Source organism: Electrona antarctica, assembly GCF_951216825.1.
Source record: "Electrona antarctica genome assembly, chromosome: 18".
NCBI lineage: Eukaryota > Metazoa > Chordata > Actinopteri > Myctophiformes > Myctophidae > Electrona > Electrona antarctica.
This window is the reverse complement of record NC_136799.1, coordinates 29,526,428-29,535,314: the sequence shown is the minus strand read 5'-3', so window position 1 is coordinate 29,535,314 and position 8,887 is coordinate 29,526,428. Positions and strand designations below refer to the sequence as shown.

The 8,887-nt window shown below is 41.0% G+C and overlaps 2 protein-coding genes across 2 annotated transcripts in view; one reads left to right on the top strand and one right to left on the bottom strand.

The window, feature by feature from the left end:
- dcdc2b (doublecortin domain containing 2B) overlaps positions 1 to 2,772 on the top strand; it is a gene marked incomplete at both ends in the record, with an annotated part of 7,118 nt that extends 4,346 nt beyond the window's left edge. The window contains 5 exons of the mRNA XM_079527479.1: positions 345 to 528; positions 814 to 923; positions 1,019 to 1,087; positions 1,340 to 1,477; positions 2,674 to 2,772. Coding sequence (XP_079383605.1) covers positions 345 to 528; positions 814 to 923; positions 1,019 to 1,087; positions 1,340 to 1,477; positions 2,674 to 2,772 — 600 coding nt within the window. The remainder of the gene's footprint in view (positions 1 to 344; positions 529 to 813; positions 924 to 1,018; positions 1,088 to 1,339; positions 1,478 to 2,673) is intronic.
- A 2,525-nt stretch (positions 2,773 to 5,297) lies between these two features.
- On the bottom strand, positions 5,298 to 8,706 carry tmem234 (transmembrane protein 234). The gene is made up of 5 exons (XM_079528224.1): positions 8,506 to 8,706; positions 7,981 to 8,132; positions 7,662 to 7,728; positions 7,286 to 7,378; positions 5,298 to 6,238 (listed from the first exon to the last, which is right to left on the bottom strand). The coding sequence occupies exons 1-5, from the start codon at positions 8,516 to 8,518 to the stop codon at positions 6,117 to 6,119; spliced, it is 447 nt and encodes a 148-aa protein (XP_079384350.1). The 5' UTR covers positions 8,519 to 8,706; the 3' UTR covers positions 5,298 to 6,116.
- Between the last annotated feature and the right edge of the window lie 181 nt (positions 8,707 to 8,887).

Here is an 8,887-nt window from a genome sequence, read left to right as displayed (position 1 = left end):
CGGACATTCTGATCAAATGCAGTGCTCTTGACGTATTTTCTATCTATTACACACACCCCATGAAGCCTTGAATTCATGGAGATGTTTTTGTTTTTGTCACATTATTAAGCCAATAATTTGATAATTGGTGGAAAGATGCTAATGTCTCCGGCAGGAGACTCCGCAAGTATCCTACCGGTTACCGGTCATCAAATTATTGACTTAGGAATGCGACAAAAAAAAAAAACCCATGGCTTCATGGGGGGTGTAATTGCTGGAAAATAAGTAATTTTTTGACGCAATTGTTGGCATCGTTGTGACGTTGGCTGCGTATGAATGTGACTTTTAATTCTTGAACTTCACAGTCAGATGGGAGGAGGGTGCGGTCCACAGGAGATGAGGCTACGCAGGTGGCCTCACAACAGGCTGTTCATAGAAGGACCGGAAGGACCGGTCATGGGGAGGAGACTTCTGTGTTCTACGCCAGGCCTGTCAGGGTCCGCAAGAACCACGACTACCAACCTAGACTGTCAACCAGCAACGGACCAGGTTAGGACCCAGGCCCGAACACACCCATGCATGCACAAACACACGCAAGCCATACTTGTATCATGCCAGATCGGGCAACAACATAAGATACAGCATGTACTGTATGTATATTGTCTTTTCTTTAATCTTGTATCACTATTTCACATGAGATATACACACAGTAAAATCTGTGTAGTAATGAATGACAGGGTAAACAATCCTCTGTCTTTGTGTTAATGTTCAGTGTGTTGACCAATATATATGTGCAGTGCATGTGCAGCAGCAGTAACTTACTGTTCATTATAGCCCAGCCAAGCGTGTTTAGAAGGAAAGTCCAGCGGAGGAGAGAGGAGGTACGAGGGGCGGAGGAGATACAAGAGGATGAGAACACAGCGACAGAACTCCCTGTTGATCAGGTAAACTCACTACTATCTCTCCTCTGAACTTTTATGTCATGTAAGCTCAATACAAATGACACTTTTCTTTCCTTCTCCTTCCTCTCCATATGAAGAGAGTGGCAGAAATAGTGGAAGATGAGGACGTAACTCAAAGGGATGGCCTGCTGCAGAACACTGAACAGGTGCACATGGCATAATCATTATTTTTAAGTGTGGGAGTTATGTACCCTGTCAATATGTTATTTTTGGAACTCCATAACCATAATCATGATTATCAGAATGATAATCGTGTGTGTGTGTGTGTGTGTGTGTGTGTGTGTGTGTGTGTGTGTGTGTGCGTGTGCGTGCGTGCGTGCGTGCGTGCGTGCGTGCGTGCGTGCGTGCGTGCGTGCGTGCGTGCGTATATACGTGCGTGTGTTTAATGTGGATAGCAGCTAAATAGAAAGGCAAGTACTCCAGCAGGCTCACCTGTCAGCAGCAGTAGCAGCAGTAGCAGCAATAGATCAGTCCATAAAAGTGATCCAGACATCCAGGCAGACATGAAATTGAGACATCAAACTGAAACATCACAGGTATTCATGTATACAACTATTTGTGTGGGAGTTATATACCCTTTCAAGATGTTATTTTTTGGAAAACCATAATAATCATGATTATAAGAATGATTGGTGCAAAGATTGTATGACAAAACTATAGTGTGCTCTTGCCAAGGCAAACTCATATAATTTGTTTGTTGTTTTTTACATTGATAGCAGCCAAACATAAAGGCAAATTCTCCAGCAGGCTCACCTGTCAGCAGCAATACATCAGTTCATAAAAGAGATCCGGGCAGAGATGAAATTGAGACTGATGGTGAAACATCACAGGTATTCATGCATTTGTGTACTGGCTACAACTATTTACTGATGTTCAACAACATCATGTATGGTAGATGCACAAATTGTTCATGGCATGATGTTCTTTTTGGTGAGACAGGCAGAGATTATGAAGAGTGAAGTGTGCAATGAGAATGATCACCATCTCACCGGTACCAAAGAATTTGACCGCATCACACCAGTCCTAAGGCTCCCGATCAAACAAAGGATTGATTTCAAGGTTATTTTATTTACTTTTACATCCCTTAATGGCCTGGCTTCCCTATATATGTCCGAACTCATACAGCGCCACAACCCACTCAGAGGTCTGAGTTCTGCTGACCAGTCACTATTGACTGTGCCAACAGATCTAACCCGCAAAACAAGAGGTTACCCCAGAGCTATGGAACAACCTTCCCCCCACATTAGAGATGTTCAATCCATCAACCCTTCTTAAAACTCACCTTTTCTCTATGGCCTTTAATGTTATCAGATTTTAATGGTTACGTATTCTTGTTGTTTATGCCTCTTGCTTATATACATGCTACAGTATGTTTCCCTGTTTTTCCTTGTATTAGTGTGTGTGTGTGTGTGTGTGTGTGTGTGTGTGTGTGTGTGTGTGTGTGTGTGTGTGTGTGTGTGTGTGTGTGTGTGTGTGAGAGAGAGAGAGAGAGAGAGAGAGTGAGTGAGTGAGTGAGTGAGTGAGTGAGTGAGTGAGTGAGTGAGTGAGTGAGTGAGTGAGTGAGTGAGTGAGTGAGTGTGTGTGTGTGTGTGTGTGTGTGTGTGTGTGTGTGTGTGTGTGTGTGTGTGTGTGTGTGTGTGTGTGATATTTCATCTGGCAGATGATAGTATGTTCAATTATTTTAGTTTTATTTTAGAAAACCTGTTTTTGGTTTTTCATATCCACGTTACAGGTATCCAAACACGAAGGCACTGAACAACAATCAGCTACAGAAAATGATGATACATCTGCAATGACAGAGGAAAATTTTGCCAGAGCTGAGGTGAATTGAGCATCTTCTGCAGACGATTCATACACAGTGGGTCAAAGTTTCTACTGACAGGGTAGATTCTTCCACTGAATTAAATGAACACTGTACACTGTATTTACACTGTATTTACTGTGTACAGGTGCTTATATTGAGAGCAAATAAAGACAGTAATGAATTCTGTCTCTGCTTTCATGTGTATTATTCAAGGTACCTGCGCCTGAGCTGACCTCTTCAAATACAAGGACATCCTCCTCCTCATCTAACCGTTCCAGAGACAGCGGATCGATCCATGGGAAAAAAAGGGAGTTTGAAGACAGGCCAAGTTTAAAATCATCTAACTCTAAGGGGGTACAGTGAAATTCTCTTCATCACCAAGCCATGTCCTGTCTTATCTCTCACTTTGCCCTTACCCTGTTTAATGGTTTACTCCAACAGAGTTCTCCCCAGCCTCCCCCATCAAATATAATGGAACAGTCCAATCATGGAGGACTGATGGCTGAGGAGAGAGAAGGATTCATCAAAGATGAGCCGATGCAATAACCTTAATGTCTACTGTGATATGGCGTATAAACAAAAATGGCTGATCCACAAGCTCACCTATTTTTTTAAGATTTTTAAAATTTGACAATGGTGACATGCCCAGAAAAGGTTGCCAACTTGTACAACAATCTTATGAATTCAATTTAAATAAGATTGTATGATTTTCTTTTTTTTCTCTCTTTCCCTTCAAATTGCGCCTCCACTCTTTGAAAACCACTTGACTAAACATCAACTGATCAATTATGGCCACAAAGTCCAAATAGCCAAGCCATTGTTGTGTGTTGACCTATATGGGGCCAAATAAATGTGAAATTAAAACGAGTCCTATTTGAACTATGTTAAAGACCAGAATGATAACTTTTAAATTAATTTGTGTTTCTTTTCAAAAACTGTAGACAAGAGTCCAAAATATGAACTTGCTCAAACACCATTTTGCAGGAATAGCTATACCACCATGACAATCCCTTGATTGTCACTTTCATCAATGCAACATTATGTATAGAATAATACTTCACATATTTTGTGACATTCTGGACGAAAAACATTTTGTTTTGGATCAACGAGCCATTGAGAACAAACTAAGTCAAAATCTGTTTCACCAAGGTTTTTATTAAAGAAATGTAGCTACATGTCTTATCACTAATGGTGCCATCTTCACTGTATCTTTTAAAATATTAAATATTTGTTCAATAAAATGACAAAAATATATATCTTGCATTTTTTATATTTATTATCTATTTTGAGGAAGGCAATAATTACAGCAATGATACTGTTGAAATATAAAAATGAGCATTAATTACTGTTATTACTGTTAATAAAACAGCATGCTGTTATTATTGAATGCTGTTGAATGTCGAGCTTGTAGGCCAGTTATTTTCGACCGTTAACGCTCAGGATCTTTAGAAAACATTTTGTTCTCATTCCAGTTATATCTAAGCTGGAATGTCAGGTGAACACAGAAATGTACAAAATCTTAAGTTCATTGTTATATTGATAACACAAGATAGATGTAACCAAAATGGACCCAATGTTTCTGCCATAACCTTTGCTCCCCCCCCCCCCCCCCCCCACACACACACACACCACATGTGATAGACAGCAGCAACAGTAAAAACGCCCTGTTAAAACGGAGAAGTACGATTCCATGTGTAACCCGAAACTCATTTGTATGTGGTTTCCATAGTGTTTGTATGAATAGCAGTAGTTAACAATCGGGATTCTATACAAGGACTATAAATCTCTGAAGTGAACCCTGTGTGAACTCGGTTTCCTTTAGTTTTAGCCCATGAGCTCCTAGGTCTTGGCTTTGCTGAGCTCACACCGAGTTCATTTCAGGCATCATTCTCACACCAATAACTTTTACATACAGGGACGTGCACACATTGACATCAAGTTGTGCTGTGGAATGCACTCCCCGTTGCAGTCAGAACTGCAGCATCACTCCCAATCTTCCGCCGTAGTCTGAAAACCCACCTTTTCAGACTCCACCATGGCCCATAGCACTTACCCTACCCCCTTAGACAGCACTTTTTAGACTTAGATAGCATTTGATACAGACTTATAGCATGTTATGTAGACAGCACAATAATTGCATTGTATGTAGTCATAGCACTTCATATATGTACAGCATAGTATAGTATATATGTATAGTTTATATGTACAGTGTCATTATATAGATATGTTCTAGCTACGTTCTTAGCTTACGCATGTTTCTTGATAAATGCTTTTTATATATGTGATGTATTCCCATGCTTTTGTTCTTGCTAAATGTAAGTCGCTCTGGATTAAGAGCGTCTGCTAAATGCCTAAATTGTAAATTGTGCACAGACATTTAGAGGGGCAGGTGTGCAAGTGAAAAAAGGGCACCTTGTGCAGCGTGTGGAACCGGACAGTTGCCTTAACCCATTCAGGCCTGACCTCAAAATTTCAAAAGATTCTTCTAAATCCTCCAGTTTTCTGAAATAAATATTTTCACAATTTTTCAAAAATAGCAGACTATGAGCGCTATGAGGTTGTAGATCTGCTATCTTTCAATAGCTAAATTATAACAATGTTTAAAACACCAAAAGGGGTTCCCGCCCAAAATGGGTTAATAGTGTGAGATTTATAGATTTTGGGGCATAAATAATATATTAGAAGTTTTTTTATCAAGAATTGATCAATGTCACCATGGTCCACATACTGTACAAAAAAAAAAAAGGGCACATTGCTGTCCAGAGGGCACCCCCTAGTGTCTATCTGTGCACGCCACTGGACATCAAAGGGGGCTTCAGCCCCTGCCCTTTTACCTGTCTGTAAAACAACTGCCCTCTCCAGACCACGGATGCAGCATTTACTGTGGTGAAAGAAATGCCTCTCCTTTCCATGCCACACCGGAAGGCAGCATTCAGGAGAATGTTTTTTTTTTCCTGAGTCTCCTGAACTTGAACACAGTATTTTGCGTTTCTGTTGTTCTAAACAAATTTGTTTAGAACACCGCATCTCCACTAGCGTGCTGGGTTGCGCCCCGCAAATAGCTGATCTACAAGCTCTCAACGTGTCGCAGAGCAATGCGTTGTGAGCTTGTAGATCTGCTATTTTCGCTATTTTTGTCCAAAAGTGCCCTCTTATGGGATTTCAGCCCCTGCCCCTCTTGCACGTCCCTGTTGACAGTGGCAGCAACATACGTTGGTGCCACTGACTGAATGTAAATTCTCAATTCCGGTCCTCATTTTCAGTCTCCTGGTTCTCCACAATCTCATCCAGTGAGGAGGTCTGGGAGAATTCATAGCAACTCAACCCCTTATTGGGTCTTTCTGGTTCCATTTGTACACCCAGTCAGGATTTTACAGTTCAGGCTTGGTGGACTGGTTGGAGTGCTGCTGAGTTAAGGCATCCTTGCCATTGATGGAGCTGATCACACACAGAGTGATGCCAGTCATGGTGAGGAACATTCCCCCAACAGCTCCTACAGAGAGGAATAGTGGTGTGGTGGTGTGAAATTAGAGAGCGTAATGTAGTAGATGTAGTAGAATACAAAAGTAAAAACCCCAAACAAAATGATTAGGTCCCAGAATTTCTATCATACTTACAAATTGTACATGTACCGTACACCTGCTGCCATGTGGACCTACCGCCGGTGCTTTGCCACTCTTTTGCACCATTGTCTAACCACATGTACATACCCACACATTCTTTATGCTTCATGTACCGTATATATGTTTATATTTTTTTCTTTGACATTGTAAAAGAGTTTGCAGTCTAGAGCTATTCTGACTACAACTGTTTTAAGGGCAGAGCTCTCCTCAGCATTGTGCACTCTCTCCTGCCTGATTTCCGGCAGACTGGATGCATTTCGGCGCATTGCTGCCCTCACACATTCCACAACCTCCTGGCTGCATCCAGCACCATTTTAATTCGTTCCGACTTTCTCTGTATTTCCACTGCAGTTTATGACCATCGCAATAAATGCTAGAAACCCTCTCTTGTCCAAGCAGATGTTCTGCTCAGCTCCATTCCCCCTTTCCTCTACATCCTCATGCCCCTCCAGTTTCTTGACAGTGTTCACCGTCCGCATATTTCTCGTGCCTGAGACTGAGATTGTGACTCATATATTCAAACCTGGGCCTCTGCTTAGTGGCACCTACCACCTACCTATTAAAATGTATTGAACTGGTTCAATACACAGGTAAATACCAACTCTGATTAACAACGCAACTACTATCGAAGCAAACAGTGTTTGGTGCTGACCATGTGTGCTGTGCTAAAGGTAATGGAGATCTGTAACAAAGGGTGGTGAATACATTGTAATAGTAATATATGGGAATGGTGAATATGCAGCAGCAGAACATGTGAGGCTTAAGGTAAGGTTTTTCCTTTTCCTTACTTTACTGACTTTTAGACACTCGCTTCAGCTTCTGTTGAATCACTCCTACAGGTTGCTAACTGTTCTTCACAATACTCCTGAGCTGAGCCAGCCTGGCCGTGAAAGAACATGTCATGAGGGGGAACTTACGTCTGCCTCCAAACTCTTCACCAAGCAGCTTGCCAGTGAGTAGAGTGAAGAGGAAGGTGAGTGAGTTGGTCACAGGAACAGCTAGGGATAAATCTGAAAGAATGGAGTTAAGAGAGATGTGTTAGAAACTTAAAATTGTATGATTGTGTAATATATGATTAATAGACTGCAAAATCTGCAGCATTAGGGCACGGTCACACACTTTTATTCTACAATAGGAATGGAGTGTTTTGTTTTTTTAGAAATCCGCAAATGGAAGCAAACTGCTCCATTCCTATTGAAATCTATTGGCAGAATCCACCCTCATAGGTAGAATAAAAGTGCGATGTGACCGTGCCCTTAGATAATTATGCCTTGAAGGAAGATGTCATCTCACCTGTGGTAGCAAGGGTTAAATAGTACACCAATGAGCCACTTTGGTTCAACAGAAATGGGACCAGGTACTGGACAAATGAAGCAATAAGTAACCATTAATATACTGTACATGTCATCATGAAACAACTGACCATGGTGTGTGTGTGTGTGTGTGTGTGTGTGTGTGTGTGTGTGTGTGTGTGTGTGTGTGTGTGTGTGTGTAACATACATGTAACAATGTTTTCTGTCAATTTCTAATTGATTTCTATTTGGAATAGAACTTCTATTCAATTAATCAATTTCTATTCCAAATGTATATGTCCATAATGGCTTTAGATTACCTTCAGATTGAGAAAAAGAAACTTGACTTCAGCCAGTAGCTGTGAAACCATATTGGTTCTTTTCACATTCTCGACCCCCTCAGTTCCTCTCTTGAGGAAAGGATTGGTGCAGCCCCACAGCACAGCAACCAGCACCAGACACAACACCTCCACTGAAACACACGACAGCCACGGAAGGTACACGTCGGTGACAGATCAGATTCAGAACGGACACGATTTGTGGCTTGTCTAAAAGTTATGTATGTGTATAAGTAACTTTACAGATATTATCATCTGTTAATGTTGTAGCGAGAGGAGGGTAACATGTATCTCAATCTACTTCCGTAAACAAACCAAGAAAGCTCCGCGATATATTTTCCCCTTTCCCGCATGAAGTAAGCTAAAGAATATGTATGAATAAATATGCGAATTGCTTCATTTTAAAAATAAATGTATTTCAATTGTGAAAACGCAGCGACGGTCCTATGAAAAACACAACAAATGTCAAATACACTACACAGCAGCAATTATAAGCTTGCTACTTACCAACAGAAACCATCGCTGTGTAACGTGCACGCGAAGTTGCATTCAAGTCTAACAAAATGTTCTTGATTAGGACGTCACATTATCGGCCAGCTGCCAGCAGAAACTACTATACATCAATTATTTTTGTGAGGAATTTGGCCCTAGACCCGAGTCTATTAACAGTTAATGGTTAAAAAAATATATATATCGACAAATTTAAACTATAAAAGATGACATGATGTGCCATCTTGAATGCAGCCCCTTTGTCATTTAATAAATTGTAGGAATGGAGTATACCAGTTGAGGGCGCAATACATCCTTGTTTGTTTCAACAAATGGGCGCCTACAATTTATCACAGTACAGTCGCCCATGCAGTGCACTCAACAAAGTAAGTAATAGACA